Source organism: Python bivittatus, unplaced genomic scaffold (genome assembly GCF_059951505.1).
Source record: "Python bivittatus isolate LINGU-HERP-01145 unplaced genomic scaffold, Pbiv_v1 ctg000330_np1212, whole genome shotgun sequence".
In the NCBI taxonomy this organism is placed as follows: domain Eukaryota; kingdom Metazoa; phylum Chordata; class Lepidosauria; order Squamata; family Pythonidae; genus Python; species Python bivittatus.
Window position 1 is genome coordinate 47,604,228 of NW_028277058.1, and position 21,876 is coordinate 47,626,103.

At 38.1% G+C, this 21,876-nt stretch overlaps 1 protein-coding gene across 6 annotated transcripts in view; it reads right to left on the minus strand.

Annotated features, from left to right (window-relative positions):
• The window catches only part of BICD1 (BICD cargo adaptor 1), a 119,587-nt gene that overhangs the window by 67,032 nt on the left and 30,679 nt on the right, over positions 1-21,876 (minus strand). For all 6 annotated transcript variants that reach the window (XR_015796262.1, XM_088141184.1, XM_088141185.1 and 3 more), the window contains one exon: positions 2,214-2,426. Coding sequence is in view for 5 of the 6 variants with exons in the window: in XM_088141184.1 (XP_087997310.1) it covers positions 2,214-2,426 (213 nt within the window). In the remaining variant the exon portion in view is untranslated. The remainder of the gene's footprint in view (positions 1-2,213; positions 2,427-21,876) is intronic.

Below are 21,876 nucleotides of genomic sequence, written 5' to 3' on the forward strand. Positions count from 1 at the left end.
GAATTAATGAAGAACAAAGCTTTCATGATAGAATTTAGTCTTCCTAATTCATAACAGTGGCACTAGCTTCAACTTAAACACATTCTGATGGCTCAACATGGACTAAAGAATTGGAATTTTTCATGTCACATTAATGGTCACAAGTCTCTAAGAGTGTTAAATTGATATAAATGGATTTTTAGCCTTGTGTTTTTATAAATTTTTAAGTTTTTAATAATAATGTTTTTATATATATTGTTTTTTAGCCTTATTGTACATCGCCCAGAGTCACTTGTTTGTGAGATGGGTGGCCATATTAATTTGACAAATAAATAAATAAATTTGAAATTAAAATTGATTCATCAATTTTTTTTCAAGTTTATTGGACTCCCCAAAGAATGTATTTGAAAGGATGAGCATCAGCTATCCTTTATTGGAGATGTAAAAAAAAAAAAATGAGGGTTCCATGACCCATATAATTTGGTCTTATGAATTATTTGCCGGGGGGGGGATAACATTTTAATGTATACAAGTAGATTTATGGGTAAAGTGTTAAATTTACCCATAAATCTCCCTAATTTTAAGTGTTAAACTTCTTGTAAACTGTAGGAATGCAACAACCAAGCCTTGTTATTTATAAGTTATTTCAAGTGGTACATATTAACTATATTAACTGGAGTTAAACAAGGCACACATTCCTACATAGATACTGATTCCCACATAATTTTAAATTAAACATTGTTCCTCACTTTACTGATCAGAAAATCAATGTCAGATACATCAGACATTCCTGAGGAATACTGTTATAGCCTCTAAGCTTCTCTGCTTGCTACGTAACCTGCCTGTCCTGTTCTTATAGAGTCTGTATCTAAAATTCGGATTCCACAAAAGGGATCCTCAGATAGGCACACTGTAGAAATATATATGAGAAGTGACAAGGACATGAACTCTTCTGCCAGCATCTTTTCTCCAGGAAAGTCACAGACAAGCAAAGACCATTCTAGCTATGGCTACCACATGCCTATCTAGCAGTAACCATGACATTAAAAGGACCCTCATATTGCAGACCTGCACCTTCAGGGGAGCACTACCCCCATCCAGAGTTACCACTGAAGCAGATGGAGGAGTCCAACTTCAACTTGTTTTTTTTTTTCCCATCCACACCCTATCAGCCTCCAGATAATGGGTGAAGACTTTCCCTGCATTATTGACCCAGCCTCAGGTAGAGATGTATATAGGTTTTAACTACCTGACTCCTTCACACATTTAAACAGAGACACTATGTGAGATGTGCAGCTATATAAATGTGATAAATAAAAATAAATAAAAAATAAATAAATAGTTGGGGGAAAAAACAGTTGAATTGTGTTCCAACTAAAAATTCCAGTCCCATACAAAGTATATTCTAGCAGGACATAAGCAGCATACAGGTACTCCTCGGTTAACGACTGCTCGTTCAGTAACAGTTCAAAGTTATGACAGTGCTGAATGAGTGGTGGTTATAACTGGTCGTCAAAATTCCGGCTGTCCTAGCACCCCCGCGGTCACATGATTGCGATTTTCAACCTTCCTTGCTGGCTTTCCACAAGCAAAGTCAATAGGGAAACTGGCAGGGAAGGTTGCAACTAGATCGAGTAAGTCTCCCCACCAGAACCAAAAGTTCTTATTCTGTCCAAACTGGGTTAACTCCACTTTGGTCTTCATACCATGTTATTATAATTAACTAACCCTGGCTTCTTTGGACCATCTTGGCTTATGTGATGCATTCATTTGCATATAATGAGAAACTAGGTCATTTAAAGCAATAAATTAAAGTTTCTGATCTCTTCCTTCCGTCTTTTTTCCTTCTTCGTTTTTTTGCAATGAACACTAAAGGTTCATGCTTCAGAAGTGTGCATTAAAGCAAAAATATATGTAGATTTAATGACAAAATCATCTGTATGACAATAAGAGATGTTTGAAACATGATTATATCTGGAAACATTTCTGTAAAGGAAAAATGCAAGCAGCATACAGATTACTTGAGGCTGACACACAGGGATCAGCATCACATTTTAGCCCCCCCCCCCCCATGGTGCAATCCAGATTAAAGCCCCTACAGCTACTTCTTGAGAAACAGGAGTACGTTAGTAAGTCTAGTTCAGGGAACTTCTGCATCGTATCTTTCAATCATCTATTTTCAAACTCAGTTAAAATCTATTTCACAAGTCATAGCTTTTTGTAACCTGCTTTACCTCTTTCAAGTCCTGCACAATTGCTGTCAATCGTTCATTCTCTGCCTGAACATTGTTAACCACAGTCCTACTTTGTTTCAGCTCGTTCTGCATTTCCAAAATCTTTCCAAGGTAATAGGCTTCCTTTGATGCTGACTCCTGAAGGAGTGTCTCTTCCCGCGTCTCGCCATCTTCAGCTACTTTACGGTGGACCGAGAATGACTGTCCAAATGCCTGCAGAATTAAAATAAGGGCCCATTAAATAAACAAACATACAAGCAAACTCTCCTTAGAGCTACGTTGAATATTTTAAAAGAAAAAATGTATTCATAAACGGAGAGAGCTATTAAGAACAGGACCCCCAAAAAATAAAAATAAAAGAGTATTAGCAACAGTTTTAGCAGCCAAGTTCTTCCAGATGTGAGTTTCTCAGCAGCAACTTCCATCATCCTTAATTACTGGCCATAGCAGTTGGATCTGAGAGCTGACATTAAAAACAATCCACAGGGCAACAAGTTCATCATTCGGACTTAAGAGGTCTCTTGTATTCAACACTGTTCTATTTTGCAATCTTTCCTATCCAAAGGAAGTCAGTCTAGTATCTTGCTTCTGCACTAGGAATTTGCAACATTTTACTCCCATCAAGGCCCACAAAGGAGAAACAGGCTTTGGGAATCAAACCCATTGGCTTAATTAGTGCGTTCTGCCAGAATCTTGGAATTCAACCACCAAAACGTTAAAGCACACACAGCTACTGCATACAAATAGGGAACTTCTAAAATAGCCAGGGTCAGTAAGCAGAGTGGATGATAATTTTAAAACAACAGATATTTCCCCAGCAATGCATTAGGCTATAACGGCAACAAATTGATGAGCAACATTTGATTTCATAAAGGCAGAACTATAATTAATCATGAACATAAAATTAAATCTAACTTTAAGGCATTATTTATTATTTAAACAAAGTTCTCATCATCAGTTATATAAAATACGAAAAACTGTAAAAACTAAGTAAATTCATAGAAAAAATGATAATATACAGCAGGTAAAGCCCCAGTAAAACTAATAACTGAACAAGAAGTATAAAAGGTAATTAAGATGAATCCATTATAAAAGCATAAACATCTTGGTTATTCAGTATAAGAATAAGACTTTCAATATGATCAAGTAGAATTCCACAATATGCATGGTTTAAAATGGGTAACATCATTTACTGACTCCCCAGTCACTGGGTTTTTTTTTAATAATTTCATTAGACATTACAGTTATACACATAAAAAGCACTACAAACTACAAAAAATAAAAGAATAGAAAGAAAAAATAGAAAGTGCAGAAAGAAAAAAGAATATAGCAAAGAAAAAGAAAACAAATATATAAAGAAGTAACTTCCTCCTTCTTCACAAGTATAAACGATTTTAGCAACCTATCACCTTCTATTAAAATACAACAAACAATAGCTTTGTCTCATATCTCATCTCATCTATAAACAGATCCTTAAAACCTCGTCATTCAATCCTAATCAGCAAAAGTCCATTAAGGGTTACCAGAAATAACAACATATCTATTTTAAGCTTAATCAAATAAACCCACTTTATGTTCCTTCCTTTTACTTTTAACAATCTTGATTTTTAATCCCTTCAAAGGATGTTCTAGAGCTTGTTTTCTTCTCTCTCTCTCTTTGTTTTTGTTTTTTGTTTTGGTCTCTTCTCGCAAAATCCTTCAGAACTTTAACAGGACTCTTTTGTAAATCCAACATAAGAAAATTATCCAAACTGCTCTTTTGGTTTGCCATTTGTATATCCCTTTTAATTATTAAAACATCAGCTGGTTTCATGTGTATATCCAGTGTAGCATCCTTTTCCATATCATTCTTGTAACTTGCCATTTTTAAATCCACATTCAAATCAATCTCAGTCTTGTCCAGTAGAACTTGTTCCTCTTCTAAACATCTTTTAAAAGCAATCTATAATGGCAGATCCCCATTAACTTTGCTTGTAGGAAGCTGGCAGGGAGGGTCGCAAATGGCAATCACGTGACTATGGGACACTGCAAATGTCATTAGTGCAAGCTGGTTACCCAGCATCCAGATTGAGATCACATGACCATGGGGTGCCAGGACAGCCGGAACTTTGAGGACTGGTCGTAAGTAACACTCATTCAGTGCCATAGTAACTTTGAATGGTCACTTAACAAGTGGTCATTAACCGAGGACTACCTGTGTATAACTAGCTATCATCAGCATTTTGGTAGATGACCTTTCCCTGAGGCTTCGTCTAGACCTTAAACAGGATTGATAAATGTGTCTGGCAGAAGAATATTTTACTATCTGGGAGAGAAGATGTTATCTCAGATTACCTGCTCATTAATATAGTCAAATATAAGGCAAGATATTATTAATTAGATTAGGAAAAGTGTAAAAAGGGAACCTGTGCAGAAGCTATTTCAGCTAACCATGCAGATAGCTAATTCCTTCTTACTTATGCATTGTTCAGATAGACCTGGACCTAGGTGAGCCTCTGTGTGTGTGTTTGTGTGTATTATGCCAATCTCTTTTGTAATTTTCTGATATTTTTCTAGCCTGTTTTAACCTTGTGTTTTAGTTAAAGAGAGCAAGGGAGTTTTTGTTTCAGAAATGATTAAGATGCATCTCCTTGGAGAGTGCATTCCATAGTCTGAGAATCACAGAGGAGAACCCCTCCCCTACATGCCACATATGACTACATGGTGGGAGGAATCTTCCAGTAGGGCTTTCTTGATTATTTAAGTATCTAGGCAGATTGACAATGGGAAAAGCAGTCCCTCAGATAATTAATCCCTAACTGCTTAGGGCTTTAAAGACCAATACCAATGCAGCTAGTCCTCACTTACCAACTGCCTTATTCAGCAACCAAAGTTATGATGGTGCTGAAAAAATAACTTTACAACCAATGCCCGCATTTATGACCTTCACAGTGTCCCTCAGTCACATGACTGCCATTACAGTCAGTACCTGTCCTGGGCCTGGCCTGTTGTTTTTCTTTTTTTCTCCCCTTCCAGAGTGGAGAGATTGAGGAGGAAGAGATTACAAGAGGGTAAACAGGCACACAATGGAGAATACACATCAAAAGGACTGCACTCGGAGTTGAGAGCTGCGAGTGCACTACACAAACAGCCCGGTGTATTCCCCATTGTGTGCCTGCTTACTCTCTCGTAATCCCTTCCTCTCCAATCTCTCTGTACTGCAGGGGGGAGGAAAAAAAACAGGTCAGACACAGGAGAGATTGCCTACAGAACTCGCTTTTTTTCCTCCCCCCCCAAGGGGGAAGAAACAGGGTCAGATTCCCATCATCTAGTTTCTAGTGTACCTGATTCACTAAGGTGATCAAAGTAGTCTCAGTACTATATCCCAAATGAAACTCCAACTGAAATATATTCAGATAATCAATTTTATCCAGATGAATTTGAAGATGAAACGCCACTAATTTCTTAATATCTTTAACCAGGAATGGAATATTTCAGATGCCCTATAATTAGAAAGATTACCTAGGTCACGTGCATCCAATGTTTGGAATCCCAAAGATCACCCATTTGATGAAATATTCTGCAGCTCATGAAAGGTTATGCATTATAATAATGTTTTATAGTCTTAAAGGTGCTACTAGACTCTTTCTAATTTTTGGTTACTATAGAATAACATGGGTTTCCTCATAAAACACCTGGGTCACAGTGTCACAATTTGTAACTTAAGCACCTGCCAAGGGTGAAATTGCTCACTGCAGAGTCAGAAACTTCAGATAGGAATTCAAATCAATTTTCCTGTACTGATGCAATTATTTAAACTCATTATTTGCATATACACATACACATACTTATTCCTACCGTTAAGCTGGCCAGGTTGATAAAGGCAGATCTTCAAAGTACTCTTTTTTCGACTACTATACAGTAATAGTTCTTTGATATTTGAAAGTCCTTTTGTTGTCGGAGGAAAATGTCTCATTCCTATTGACCTTTCAAGCGTTGGGAGTAAATTAGTAAGACATCCAATGACCCCTTCACATGTCTTGAGTTGCAATCAGATGTGAAATCGCTTAGGTAATTAACTGTCTGGCATCTCTCGCCTTATTCAACCATGCTTAATTGCTAACTGAAATTTAACTTATTTAGCCAACCTTTACCTTTAAACGTGGTACAGCTTTATCACAGGAGGGCTTTTCCAGTAGTATAAACTGCCTCATTTAAGCAAGATAAAAACATTCTACCCACAAGGGGCCATTGATTGCCACCCTTGAAAACTGATTTAATCAGCTAAGAGAGGCACGGTTAGAGTTAAAACAGATGTCGCCTTCTTAGTCACTGTATACTGTAGATGACTGTAACAGCCACTATTTAGGACAGGGTGGTTGTTGTGGGGAAAATAGGAGGCAGGAGTATTAGGTTTGTTTGCCGCCTTGAGGTGGGATAACAATCTAATAATAATAGTAGTAGTAGTAGTAATATTTATTTATTTATTTATTTATTTATTTATTTATTTTTATTATTATTAAATGTGTATGCCACCTATCTCCCCCAATGGGTGACTCTGGGCAGCTCACAATTAAAAATCAAAAACCTATAAACAATTAAAATATCCCATAATAATTAAATACTCAATCCATTAAAATCCACTAAAAACAAACCCTATACATAAATACTAAAGACATTCAAGATGACGGGAGGGGGTTTAAATCAATTACCCCACAAGCCACTTCCACTGATGCGAGCCCCCATCCGGCCCCCAAGCCTTCTGGCATAGCCAGGATTTCACACCTTTCCTAAAGGCCATGAGAGTGGGAACACACCACAACTCGGGAGGAAGATTGTTCCATAGAGCGGGAGCCACAGCAGAAAAAGCCCTCTGCCTAGATCCCACCAGTCAACCAGTGGGGTCTGCAACATGCCCCTTCTGCCGGACCGAGTGGGGTGGGCTGAAATAACAGGGGCGAGACAGCTCCCCAAATAACCTGGTCCTGTGCCATGAAGGGCTTTAAAGGTGATGACCAGCACCCTGAATTGGACCCGGAAGCAAACTGGCAACCAGTGCAGCTCGCATAACAGCGGTGTTATATGTGCCCTCCTAGGGGCACTCAGAACTGTCTGCGCCACTGCATTCTGCACCAGCTGTAGCTTCCGGATACTGTTCAAGGGTAGAAGCACGTTACACGTATGTAGAGCACATTACAGTAATCCAACCGGGAGGTGACCAGGACATGAGTGACTGTGCGGAGGGCCTCCTGATTGAGGAAGGGGCGTAACTGTCACACAACACAAAGTTGCGCATAGGCTGTCCTAGCCACGACTGCCGCCTGCTCTTTGAACAGGAGTTGTGAGTCCAGGAGGACCCCCAGATTACACACCAGGTCTGTCTGGGTAGTGCGACCCCGTCAAGAACCAAAGATGATAAACTCCTAGATCTTGAGGCTCCCCGTACCCACAGCCACTCCATCTTACCAGGGTTCAGTTGAAACCTGTTGTCCCCCATCCAGGCCCCCACAGCCTCCAGGCACCACAAGAGGGTAGTCACAGCATCACTTAGGTCACCCGGGATTGAGATGTATAATTGGGTATCATCAGCATTCTGATGATACCTCATCCCATGGTGCCGGATGATCTCACCCAATGGTTTCATGTAGATGTTAAATAGGAGCGGAGAGAGCACCGAACTCTGAGGCACTCCACAAAGTAGGGGCAGTGGGTTGGACCTCTCGGTCCCTATCAACATCGATTGGGTTTGGCCTTGGAGAAAGGAGTTGAACCAGCACAGAACTGTGCCACCCAGCCCCAACTCCTGCAGCCGACCCAAAAGGATACCATGGTCAATGGTATTGAAAGCCGCAGAGAGGTCAAGAAGAGCAAGGATGGATGCACTACCCCCATCCCACTCTTGCCAGAGATCATCCAAAAGTGCGACCAATGCTGTTTCTGTCCCATAACCGGGCCTGAACCCTGACTAATAGGGGTCCAGATAATCTTTTCCTCCAGGATCCTCTGAAGCTGTCACGCAACCACCTTTTCCACCATCTTTCCTAGAAAGAGAAGGTGGGAGACTGGACGAAAATTGTCCAGAAGGGTGGGATCTAGCGATGGTTTCTTGCGGAGGGGGCAGACCAGAGCCTCCTTGAAACACTTCAGGAACACCTCCTCCTGCAAGGATGAATTGACCACCGCCAATGATAATAGTAATAATAATAATGGCATACTTCAGCTCCACGTTGTGCTTCAAGCACTTCAAAAAACAAATTACTCAAAAAAACTTGTGTTGATCCTAACATACACCTTAAACCTATTATAATATAACAACAGTACATAATAATGCATGGGCCATTCTTAACAATAATCTTTAAAACTACGGGCATAAAATCTTCCTTGATAAGTCACCTGGGCGAAGGGAGAAGAGCAATATAAAAACCAAAACATTTTTCTTTCTTTCTTACTCTTTTCTTTATTTTGTGCTTCCGCTTATCTTCTGAGCTTCTATGGTTCTGCCATTTTTATAAAGACTGTCTTGTTTTAGGCTCCAAAAACTTCCTGTGTCTGAGGAAAAAATCAGTGTACTCACTCAGATGAACCAGCTGTTCATGCCTTTCTCAAAGGTCAGAAGCTTCCTTATGATTATTCAGTTATCAGCAGTTCAAAATATGGTTATCGTGAGGAGCATGGAATGGAAAAGTACTGTGCCTGTGATCCCTGCAGGATGGCAAGGATGCCTTAACCTGTGGCTGTCCTTGCCTAGTCTTAACTCCCTGCCTAGCTTTAACCTGTAGTTAACCTTTCCCAATTAACCTATAGTTGACCTTAGTGACCCTTCTCAGGGCAAGGACGTATTCACCCATAGCTGACCCTTCTCAGGGCACAGATGCATTAGCCTATATCTAACCTTAGTAACTTTTCCCAGGTATTAAATGTATTTACCTGTAGTTGATATCTCTTGAGAAAACAAGATATGGGGATGGGGCCACAGCACAGGAGAGATCAAAGGGAAATCCCAGTTAAGGTGATGAACTTCTTGACCAATCATTAATCTCTAAATGTTATATCTCCTTGAAGCAAAATGTATAAAAACCCTGATTTGTGTTCAGGGAGCCTCTTTTCGTAGAGGTATCCCCTTTACTGCTGTGCATCAATAAAGGAATTTTGCTCTAAAAGGTTTCTTGTGTCTAGCAAACTTATTGGCAGTTGTCTCTGGGCAAGAACCCCAATTTGAGGCCAACAATTGGGCATAGTTCATCAGCAGATTGTTTCTATCTTTTTTTTTTTCCAAGACAAAAGAGGATGCAGAGCAAAGGCCTCGCATACTGTTTTCTGCCAGTTCCCATGCTCATTTTAATTCCTAGCAATTTCGTCTACAGTAAAGGTGAATTGGTAGGTTGAGACCTGTAGGTTTTGTTGAAATATGTCTTTATTTGCTCGCAATAATATTTGGAGTAGCATAAAAATTGGTAACAACTTAAAGAGTTGTAGTAAGCAATAATAATGTCATTTTATGAAGGAGGACCTAGATCTGCCATTTTAGGGTAAATGAGTAAAACCGAAGAAGTGTACAGGAAAGACCAAACAGCCTATGCATTGTGGTTAGTTAAAGGTGCTGCCTTTACAGAAGTTGTAGACACTACAGTTGACTGCTAATATTTCCTGAAGTGTTGCAAAGGAAAAACACCTGCTATAGCTGGCTCGTGCTCATGAGAGCAGCAAGAGGTGATCATGCTGTAAGGATATGAACAGGAAAAAAGAAAATGTGATTAGTTAGTTCATTATATCTGTATTGTCACTATTGGCTTAAATCGTTGAAGCAGAAATCTATAAAAGAGGTGATAAAGAATGCTCAGCACGTCCAACATCCTCTGTTGATCTTGGGTTGAATAAAGTGCTTCCTTAACTCTTCACCAATTGTCTGGCATCCTGGAAACTAACCATCCGGGGAGGAAGGGTGTTTTTCCTCCTAACAGTTTCATAATGCTGAAATCACTATGTAGTTTTAATTTAAAAAAAAAGAACGTGTTTGACCCATACGTAAAGGTCACATAAAGGAGCCACTAGTTTATATAGTAATAATTACTATATAGTGTATAGTAACTATATAGGTATATAATAACAATAACTATACTATAGTTATATAGTAATAATTATAATAATTACTATAAAAACTATTACCGTTTTCTCAACTTCTGTAAATCTAACTCTTCAAAATAGATTAATTGAAGGCTGAACTTCCGCTAGAAATAGTTCATTAATTTCACGTGTATAACAACAGAATGCAAAAAAAAATAAAAACAAAAAACGCCACAACTCCAAACTAACTAATTTCATTAGAAGAGGTAAGATTCTTTTGCTGATTTTCTGAAACTGGTGACACATTACTGCAATTGAGTATAAAAGGAAAAAGAAATTGTTCTTCTGGGAAATGCAGGATCTGGGCTTCAAACAAAGTGTTCCTGGGGGAGGAATTTGAGGGCAGAACCAAGGGTCTAAAACAACCTTATTGCCTGTTTATTAACTAAGCAAATTCACCGAACTATGACTGGATCCAGAGAGAAGACTGGAAAAGCCATCTGCCTATTCAGAGGCAATGAAAATGAAAGAGTTTACGTTTTAGCAATCAGAAAATAAACGGAGTACACGTGATCTATCATATCACATCATATTCAAGTAACAATTACGGCAGGCACAGTACAACCAGTATAATAAGAATTCCTGAAAATGAGTACAGCGCTAGCATCAAATTGCCATACCTAATTAACTTGAAAAACCATCTGTCACTGCTGATTTTCTCTTGAGCTCTTCACTTGACTTATATAAAAGAGACAACAAAAACTGAATGTAGAGATAAGACTGATGCTTTGTGCTAGGCACAGGCTACCCTTTTCGTGCCAACATGTGCTACCTCTGTCAGGGCAGGCGCTCCTGCCTAAAGAGAGCAAAAGACAAAACCACTTCCGTTTTACACTATAAATGTAATTCACTGTCACAATCAGGGGTGGGGCATCATCCCTTTCTACTCTGGACCTGCACATGAGGCATGGCGTAAAAAGATGTTAATCGGCACTGTAATGGGTTGTGCTGTCTGCCACCATCAGTTGGGCAGTACACAACTGATCTGAGAACAACATGGGATGTTAAACTGGCAGAAACAGAACAAAAGGCAGGCAGGAAAGAAGATATCAACTACAGGCAAGAATTTACATTACCTACCTATATGAAGCTCCAAAGCTACATTACATTATCTACCTATATGAAAAGGCACAGAATTTCCAGAGCCACTGGAAACAATACTGTGGGTAATTAGCATAAGCAGCAGTCCCAAACGGAGTGGCCTTTGCTTATTCAAATCCATGGTTCCTTTTAAGTATCTGCCTAATCTTTTACTTGCTGTCCAGTCCTCTTGTGTTGGCTCACTGACCTGTCTACTTGGCAAGCCAACTGCATCAGCAATGTCAGGTCTGCTCACAGATGCAGTATAGGTAGTCCTTGTTTAGTGACTGCCTCATTTAGCAACCATTCAGAGTTACGATGGTGATGAAAAAGTATCACCATACCAACCCTCGCATTTACGACCTTTGCAGGTCTGTAAAGCCAAGGAAAGCTGACTTAAGATCATAAGCACAATCATGGTTTCACTTCGCCACTGCTTTGCTTAATGACCAAGTTGCTGGTTCTAACTGTGGTCACTAAATGAGAACTACCTGTATATGGTAATTTTCCCACAGCTGTCCTATTCTGCTCATTACTTGCCAACTTGCCTTGGTTTCTTCCGTTGTTAAAATATAAATATAAAATATAAAAATGGCTGGACTTGATTTGGTTTTCACTGAGCAAATACCCTCCATTTTTGGCCTTTTTTAAAAATGTCGTTTCCAAAATAGCAGCTAGTATCTCCAAGATGTTTTACTTCCACTTTTCTCTAAATTGTTCATTTACATTAGTCTTCCATTTTTAACTCTTGTATATAAGCATGGATCAACATTTCCCAGTTCAAAGCCTATGCTTTGCAATATCTGATTCAATTATCAAGTATTCAATTATTGATAATTATCAGTTATTCAATTATCAGACCATGCTTTGGCTGCTTGCTTTAGCCCATATATGGATGTTAGCAATTTACACACCAGATTTTCTTTCACTGGCTCTTCCAAACCTTGTAATTGATGCCTGAAAATCTCCTTTTTCAGGTCACCATGCAGAAAGGCTGTCTAAGATACTAAGTGTTCCACATACAATTTTCTAAATACTACTATATTTAGAAGAACTCTGGTGCTTGCATGTTTAACTGCTGGTGCAAAAATTTCATCATAATCCTTACCATATTTTTATGCATAGCCCTTTGATACTGACCTAGCTTTATGGCAATGCCCATTCCCCAGAATGTTCTGAAAAACCACTTACGTTTCTATGACATTCTTGCCCTTTGGTACTCTCTTAGAATCTGTGTGCTGTTTTTGTGCAGTCTTGTCCATTTCTTCCCACACAGCTTCCTGCCCTTTCTGTTCCCCAGCTGCTGGCAGTCCCTGTACTTTTTTTCCATGAATTGAGATCAGCCATACCCTTGGCTATAGCTGTTCACTGCATCCTCTCAAGTAGAATTTCTTTCTTAGATCTTTCAGAACTTCTTAATTCTAACTCTGGTCTGACTATGAGTCAGCAGCCCATTCTGAATCTGATGCTGTTTCAGATGGCTCAGATTCATTTTCGGTAAACCCTTCTACGTGGCCAGTGTCGTCATTATTACTTGCTTCTTCCCTATGTGAGCTTCATGAAAGATCCAGTTTTACCTGTAAAACTAGGCTGGTTTGCACTAATATCTAAATACTACAATTCATCTGGGTGAAGGACATTATTTTAATACACAATTTTATACTCTATATATATTTCACATAATGTATAAACATACATGTAACAGTACACTCTATCTTACTTATAAAGGGGTGACTTGCTTTATAAAGAGCACAGCATTCCCCCACCCCATTTCCTTTAGAAGCAATTAGCCAGATGCCTGGCTGTCTTTCAAGCTGTAAATTAGCTCTAGCTGCCAAGAAGAAGAGACCTTGAATTCCAAAGAAGTTGCAAAGAAAGAGGCCCTCCAAATTCTACAAGAGATAAGGAGGTACTGACCTATGGTATTCCCTTGGTAACCAGAAGAAAAATGTTAAACTTAGATTCATCTCTTTAGGACCCACCTTTACTCCTCCCTAGACCATCCCTGTATTTCCTTGTATGGGTATGAGGGGATGTACTATCTGATTACATTTGTAAATGCCTATAAATTTCTGATGTTTGCTTTGCAAGGTGTGGTTCTGGGCAGCACTCCTACCACAGTGTTGACTGAGCCATCCAGAATGTTTCTTGGCCAATAAAACTTCTGTTAGCTAATGAAGTCTCGTCTCAAGTTCTATTCGGCTCTTGGAACTTGGGTAAACAAATAAACAAAGGCAAGTGCCTAACATGGGGTTTCCCTTTTTCATTAAAATGAGGAACACCATGTACACTTATTTTTTCCAGTTTGTAAGTCCAAAACTCTGTAGCCTTTTGTTCCTATCTGATAGCCCAGCATTATCCTGTAGTGAGTAGGTCACTTCTAACTCTTTGATTGTATGATTCATAATTGGGTTCTATGCTTTAATTTATTCTTTTTTTTCCCCTTCAGAGTTATATGCATAAGCTTTGCATCAAAATGCCCTTAGGTGTGACTAACTGAACTTGTTACCATTTCATAACACATATAGGGTTTTACCTACAACTTTTGTTAGTAAATTGTTTTGCAGATAAATAGCTGTGTTAAGTGCTTCTCCACAAAAATGGTCTGATAAACTTGCATCAGCCAAAATACATTTTATTATGATTAGCAGGCTTTGATTGTTTCTGCAACCATATTCAGGCTATAACAGCTTACCACCCGAGGTGCGGTGTGCCCCCACTCTCATGCTCTTCTGGAAGAGTGAAATCTTGGCTATGCCAGATGGCCTGGGGGCCTGATGGGGGCTCTCATTGTTGGAATTGGCTGGTGGGGTAATCGATTCTGCCCCCCCATCAACTTGAATTGTATATAGTCTTTTTATATAGAATTATTTTTTAGCTAATTTAATATGGATATTTATGTTTTTACTGTTTTTAATGTTTGGATTTTAATTGTGAGCCGCCCAGAGTCACCCTCTGGAGGAGATGGGTGGCATATAAATTTAATAAATAAATAACAATGTTTTTTCATGTTTTATTGTTCCAGTATTTTTCAAATTCCTGGTTGCAGTATTCTCCCATTATTAGACTGCAATCTCTTCATTCTTCTGTCGAATTTGTTTTCTGTGTTAGCGCAGTACAATACAATTTGAAATTCTCAAACATTTCACTTGTATTAATTATTTATTATTAATAATAATTTATTATTATTAAGAGATAGGTGCTAGTATACTTTGAGTGACAGCCTATAAATGTTACAAAATAGGTTTTCCCCACCCTTTGGACTGGCATGGGATAACAAAGATATGAACAAATTCCAATGGCTGGCTGGCTTATTTGAATTCAAGCCCCGAGAAATTCTTCCTTTTTTCATTTTGGTTTTAAATAACGACCACATTTTGATTCCCTTAGTTTATTGCAAGGATAAGCATTCAGTCCAATTGAATCCTTTATTTTCTTAACTACAGATTCATCTCTGTGATCAAATCTTCTATGTTATTTTGCAACAATATTATGCATGCAGCCTGCTACTCTGCTTGAGGCTGCATAAGTTCTGGCAAATTAGAATCATTGTGCTTTCCCATCAACATTACTTGGTAGACTTTTGTAACAGTGCAAAGTACATTTTTAAGCACAATTCTACAACCATGTTTCAAAATGTAGTCTAATTTAGACTTATCTAATTTGCAATTGATTCAGTACATAATATGCTTCTTGAAATATACATGTTTCCTTTCATTATGATTTAACTATTTTTTAATATTGCTTTTTCTACATACAATATATCTATTGACATTCCATTTGCTAAATTAACTTTTCTATGGTAAGATTCATTAAGACTTATAAACACATCTTTGTTGCAGATACATTGATGATGCACTGCTATCCAACAAAAATTTGCTTCTCTTTTGACCTCCGGGGAAGAAATGGCAAACTAAAGCAGCTCCGCTCAGAATGGAGCCAATGACCATAGCAGAATGAAGAGCTGCTGAGTGAACCATCTCTTTGAGACTTCTCTCCGGACAAGAGGACCTGGGATTACCCACAAGTGCTCCAGACAGTTGCTCATCACAGGGAGACTGCAAGACAGTGGTCTCCAATGGGTTTAGAACTCTGGGAGACAAGGGAACACCAATTAGCCCAAACCGCAGTTGGCACCTTTATGGACACAGGGTTTGCATACTTCCTCTTCTAAACACTTTTGGAAATTGCTTATTCATTGCTTTTCAGCTATTAGGAATCTTTGGAATGACAAGTTTTTTTGTAGCACCAGGTGAGTCTCCTTCAATCCTTTGCGAAAGAAATTTTAAATACAGGTTTAAGGACTTTAAAAATATATATAATTTTTTAATAAGCAGTAAAAGGGTGACTAGAACGTTGATTCTGGAAAGTTACAAATGAACTAAGGGTCCATATAGATTTGAATTAATATTTTGAAATTAATTATAAGAATCCTTCCCATGGGAAAATGCTGTTGTTTTGAGTTCCTAAAATAAAAACATGATAGGATGGCACTTTGAAAGTTGGACACTAGAGGGAACCAGAAGGAACTAAAGATTACAAGTAAAGGAGAAGAACACGTAAATTTGACTTACTAATACAGAATGGAGCAAAATACTTTAACATTGGACATGTTGAGGGATATTTGTGAATAATGGACCCAAAAGATAATTTTAACAGCGTCTGCCATTATAGACAGAGTGCATTTAAAAGATGTTACGGAAGAGGAACAAGTTTTACTGGACAAGACTGAGATGGAACTGAATGTGGATTCAAAAATTACAGGCTACAAGAATGATATGGAAAAAGATGCTACACTGGATATGCAAATGAAACCAGCTGATGTCTTAATAATTAAAAGAGATAACAAACCAAAAGAGCGACCTGGACAATTTTCCTATATTGGATTTACAAAAGAGATTTGTTAAAGTTTTAAAGAATTTTGTGAGAAGGGACAGATAAAATGAAAAGAAATCAAGTTCTAGGACACTATTTGATCAAGATCATTAATAGCAAAAGGAAGGAATATAAAGTTGGTTTATTTGATCAAGGTTGTAAGAGATATATTGTTATCTCTGGTAACCCTTAATGGATTTTTGCTGACAAGGACTGAATGACAAGGTTTTAAAGATTTGTTTATGGATAAGAGATCATTTGTTGTATTTTAAGAGAAGGTGATAAGTTACTAAAATTGTTTATACTTATTGTGATGAAGGGGGAAGTCATTTCTTTATATATTTATTTTCTTTTTCTTTACTATATTCTTATTTTTTCTTTCTTTTCTATTTTTCTTTCTATTTTTTTGTACTTTCTATTTTTCTTAGTATGTATTAGTTTTTATCTTTTTAATTAAAATTACTATAAAGAATCTGCTTCTCTTTTCAAATTCAGAATTATGTCCAATCTCAAGTAAGCATTTATTTGCTAACATAAATATTGTTTCTTTATCTGTACTGCATCGTTTCTGCAATCCCTATGCAAATGTTTTTCTTTTAGAACATTTGATCTCATTATCTTTCTTTGTTGTATGGGTCTTAGCTCTGTAGCATTTTCTCTTAATGTGTCCTTTCCTATTGCAGTAATGATAGGCTACATTTCTCTATTTTATCTAGTTTAGAATACAGTGGTACCTCGGTTCACGAACTTAATTCGTTCCGTGACTCTGGTCGCGAACCGAATTGGTCATGAACCGAATCAAATTTCCCCATAAGGTTCAATGTAATTATGGTTAATCCGTTCTGAACCATATGTGGTTTTTTTTAAAAACCGCAAAGCTAACCTTGCTCGACGCAACTTCTGGCGTGGAGGACAAGAAGGCGGGTGGGGAGGTGGTTACTGCTTGGAGGGAGAGTCCCCCTCCCTACGTGGTGCGACCACGTGTCACGGGAGGGAAAATGGCCACGGATCCAGTTCATCACCTGATGTGGAGTTTGCGAATGGAGGCAAAATTTTGCGACTGGAGCTGTTCGTGAACCGAACTATTCGTGAACAGAAGCGTTCGTGAACCAAGGTACCACTGTATTCCCTACAGTTGCACTGTTCAAATCATGCTGGCATATCTCCAGTTTGGTAGTTACATTCTCAAGGGAAATTTCATCATGAAGTTTGATTAACCCTACTATATACAGTTTTCTGATAATGAAGTTAGTAACAATTCCTTCATTATTAGAAAGGTTCACCCTATTTTAACACATGTTCAATTAAACTTCCATTTCCTGATAATTTCTGAACATTGAAGTATTACCGCTCATTGCTAAACATACATATGTCCATCTTAGCTTGTCCCAGATTTCCTTTTCTGAAGCATAATTTTGAATCAATGTAGAGTGTGTTGAGCTCAACCTTCCAATTATTTCAGATATAAGTAATTTATCCTTCTTTATCTAAGCTGTTCTGACTTGAGCTTCTTTTGGACATTGCATTTCCAAACTTCTGAGGCTTCCAGTTTTTCAAATACTGCTTCCATCTTCATGCTCCAGATGGTGTATTCTTTTCCATCTTCAAGCATAAGATTTCCTGGTCCATTTTCAAAAACATTATGCTAACTTTGAAGGCAACCCGCCATCCTAATAATTACTGTACCCACAATTTGTGTGTTGAATGCTAGTTCAGTTGTAGTTTGATCAAGCCCCTGGAAATAAACTGGGATTGCTTTTGTAACTGTTGCTCTGGGTGGTCAGAGTTTAGCTATAGTTCCCCAAAAGGCCCATAACTCTTTTATTGAAAAACCACTGTTGGTAGTGAAGGGTATTATTTTAATACATAATTTTATACTCTATATATATATTTCACATAATGTATAACATACATTTAATAGTGCATTCTACCTCACATTATGTTTAAAAATTTAACTTGCTTTTTGCTTCTTAAAGAGCACAGCATTTCCCCCACCCCATTTTCCTTTAGAAACAGCTATCTGTTAGATGCCTAGCTGTTTTTGAATAAACAAGCTGTAAATTAGCTTGGTACCAGGCAAAGAAAGTTGCCAAGAGAGAGACCCTGAATTTCAAAGAGGAACAAAGAGATAGGAAAGTACCAACAGGATGTTTCCTTGGTAACAAGAAGAAGAAAGTTAAACTTAGATTCACCTTTTTAGGACTCACCTTTATCCCCCCCTAGACCATCCCAGAAATCCCTTGTATGGGCATGAGAGGATACACTATCTGATTTGAATTTTTTTAAACCTGTACCTTTCTATAAAACCTCTGATGTTTGCTTTGCAAGGTGTGGTTTCTTTCAACATTCTTGCCACGATGTTGATTGAGCCATCCAGATGTGTATTGGCCAATAAACATCTGTAAAAATTTTACAGAAGTCTCGTCTCAAGTTTTTGTTTGGCTCTCTGAAACTTGGGTAACATTGAGTCCCTTACAGTAGTTTGATACCAGTACATTCCTAATCAATCCCCATATCCAGATGAGAGCAAGTACATATGCCACTCAGCTCAGTTAATAAAAATTTAGTTTATATCAACAAACATCAGACTAGAAAACTGGAAAAAAATAAGACAAAAGGTTGGGGAAAATTGGGGGAGAAACATGAACAACAAGCAAGAAATATTCTATCTATATCAAAAGACACAGAACTTTCCAGAGCTACTGGAAACAGTACTGTGGGTAATTAGCATAGACAGTCCCAAAGGGAGTGGCCTTTTGTTATTCCAGCCTTAACCCTTTTATAAGAATAGCAGAATGAGATGGCAAGTGATGGTCAAATAATTCCACCTCTACTCTGCACCATGAAGGAAACAATTTGTGCATGGGGATAATGTATACAACAATATAAACTGTGATACAGCACTGATGGAAGATAATTTATCATAATGACATATTATAAATGGAGTCTTTATCTCTAATGGAATATTGATTCTGCTAATGTGATTCCATGCTGTCATTTGAGAGTATAGTATCCTTGTTTATTAAGCAGTACTCCAGTTCATACAAGGTAATGCTTAATGTAGCTGGTCACTGTAATTCAGCAAGAAAATTTATTCTGAATTTTGTACTCAGAATGTCTTACTAATAATGTGAAAAGCTTACACAGAGAAGAAGATTGCAAACCAAGAAGAAAAATACAAGAATTTTTAAAAATGTATTCACAAGCAGCTATGCAGACTGAGGTTTAGTTTCATTAGGCAGTGAAGGCTAGGGGGCTCAGCCAAACATCACATAGGACATACTTATTATTAATTCATTATTAGGATTTATATGCCTTTCCAAACCTATAAATTGGAGTGGCTTACTCAATCCAATACATAAAAAAATAACAAAAATATAATCAACAAATCAATATATCCATAAGATCCAAATAATCTAACATTTATCACATAGCACTCTCCTCTTGCTTATGAGGAACAAAAGCAGTGTTTTAACAGCCTTTTAAAATATCATCAGGGATGATACCATTCCCACCTCTGGTGATAAGCTGTTCCAGAGGAAGGACATCATCACAGAGAATGTTTGCTTCTGAGCTGACATCCAATATATCTTGGAGAGAGGGAATTCATAGCATGTCCTCTCTGCTACATTTTATTGGATGTGTAGATTCCTCCTGGAGTAGACAGCATCAGAGATAGGTCTGAAGCCATATAGTTTGCTGATAGGTAAAACTGATGACCAGTACCTTGAATGACATCAGTGTGATGGAAGGCATGAGCTGGGATTGCAAGAAAGTTGAAAGCAATGTGATTGCACTGGCAGCCCAGGGCTGGGAGCCACAGCCACACTACACAAACAGCTTACAGTACTCTCTTGAAATCTCTTTCTCTTTGTTCTATGGGGGTGGGGGGGAGAAAAAAAAGCAAGCGATTTCTTTAGGCAATCTCTCCTTTCCCTGACCCCTTTCCCACTCCTGGTGCAATTGCATTGCTTTCAATGTGTAGAAGCGCAAACAGCTTACTCTCTTGAAATCCCTCTCCAACCTCTCTGTTCTGCAGGGGAGGACTATAAAACTTGCCCAACGAAAACTACCCCTTTGTGAGCTGAATTATAGAGACTGTCCCTGCTGCTCCGACTCACCGTAGCAATTGGAGAAGGACTGGTGCTGTAAGAAATTAAAGGGGACAATTTAAATAAACATGATGCTGTTTGTTTCATTCCTGGCACCTCCTTTAATGCCCTCCTGCTTCAGTATCCATCCTGCAAATTCTAAATTAGCTGGCAAGACAAGAATTTCTAAAAACAGACATAAAGAGGTTGCTCAGGTGCGGTCCTGTCTAGCAGCTTTGTAACTTCTCTATCCCTGTGGTTAACTAGATGCTTTGTAGCTTCCCTATCCCTGTGGTTAACTAGATGCTTTGTAACTTCTCTATCCCTGTGGTTAACTAGATGCTTCTCTATCCCTAGGGTTAACCAAACAGCCCACCAAATTGCTAGAAAACTCCCCGAGCACCCTCTGAAAGCCAAGGAGATCTATCAAGTATGTAGGGGTGGACCATCTTAATGGGTCTTAAAGTTATCTGTCAATGATAAACAACTGATTGCAATGTCCCCATCCCCACCCCATCAGATTGCTCTGAGATATCAAATCAAAGGTGTGGCCTTCTGTATAAATTAGACCCATGAAGACATGAAATCCTGAGCTGCATTCAACTTCATCCCTAAGGAAGGATCAATTCACCTGAACAAGCAGTTGTTGTGGAAAATATTCTATTACCTAAATTCCTTAGGCTCAACCTCACAAATAAGGTCTCACATTTGGCCACCAGAAGAACAGGTCAAGGTTTCCCAGAAAATTATTGCCATAAGCTAATCCTAGCAGGCTTGACTGGAACCAATTAAACTGGCACACTCTTTTTTTCTCGCACGACCACACCTATTCTCATCAGTATCTTGTTTAAAAAAATGGTTGCTTTGAAAAAGAATTAAGGAGCAATAAATGATGTTTCATTGCCTTCAAAGACGACAGCAGCTGTTTATGAGTGGAGAAAATATTAAGGGAAGATACACTCAAATCTCATAAGAGGCGCTGAAAATAACCAAATTCATTCATGCTGGAACAACAACTATATAACGAACATCTCCAGCCACATATGGAAAGATAAATTGATAGAGCATTCTAGTGTATATTGCTCTGGACTTCCTGAATGATAATTGTAAAGAATGGATATGAGGATCTACCTTTGCTACATAAGACTAAATAAATGAGAGTTTAAGATAACTATTTCCCACTATGGCAGCCATGTAGAATAAAATATCTGGTACATCATTTATTAATAGCTTTGAACTTCCATCGGGACATTGTCAAATTTAAGAGGAACTAAATTACAGGAAAAAAATCTTTGTCACCTTTGCTTGAATGTTTCAGTTCTGCTAAATGCTTCTTGGATTTATGAATGCTCTTAATATTCTTCAGAGAGCTAATAATTGTTTCATTAAACTGTTTAAAAATGGAAGAGGAGTAATATTTACCTATTTACATTATATTGCATTCATAAACATGGGATAAATATTTAATGGGCTTAGAAAGGGTTCTACAATGATTCAAAGTCAAAATATAACTA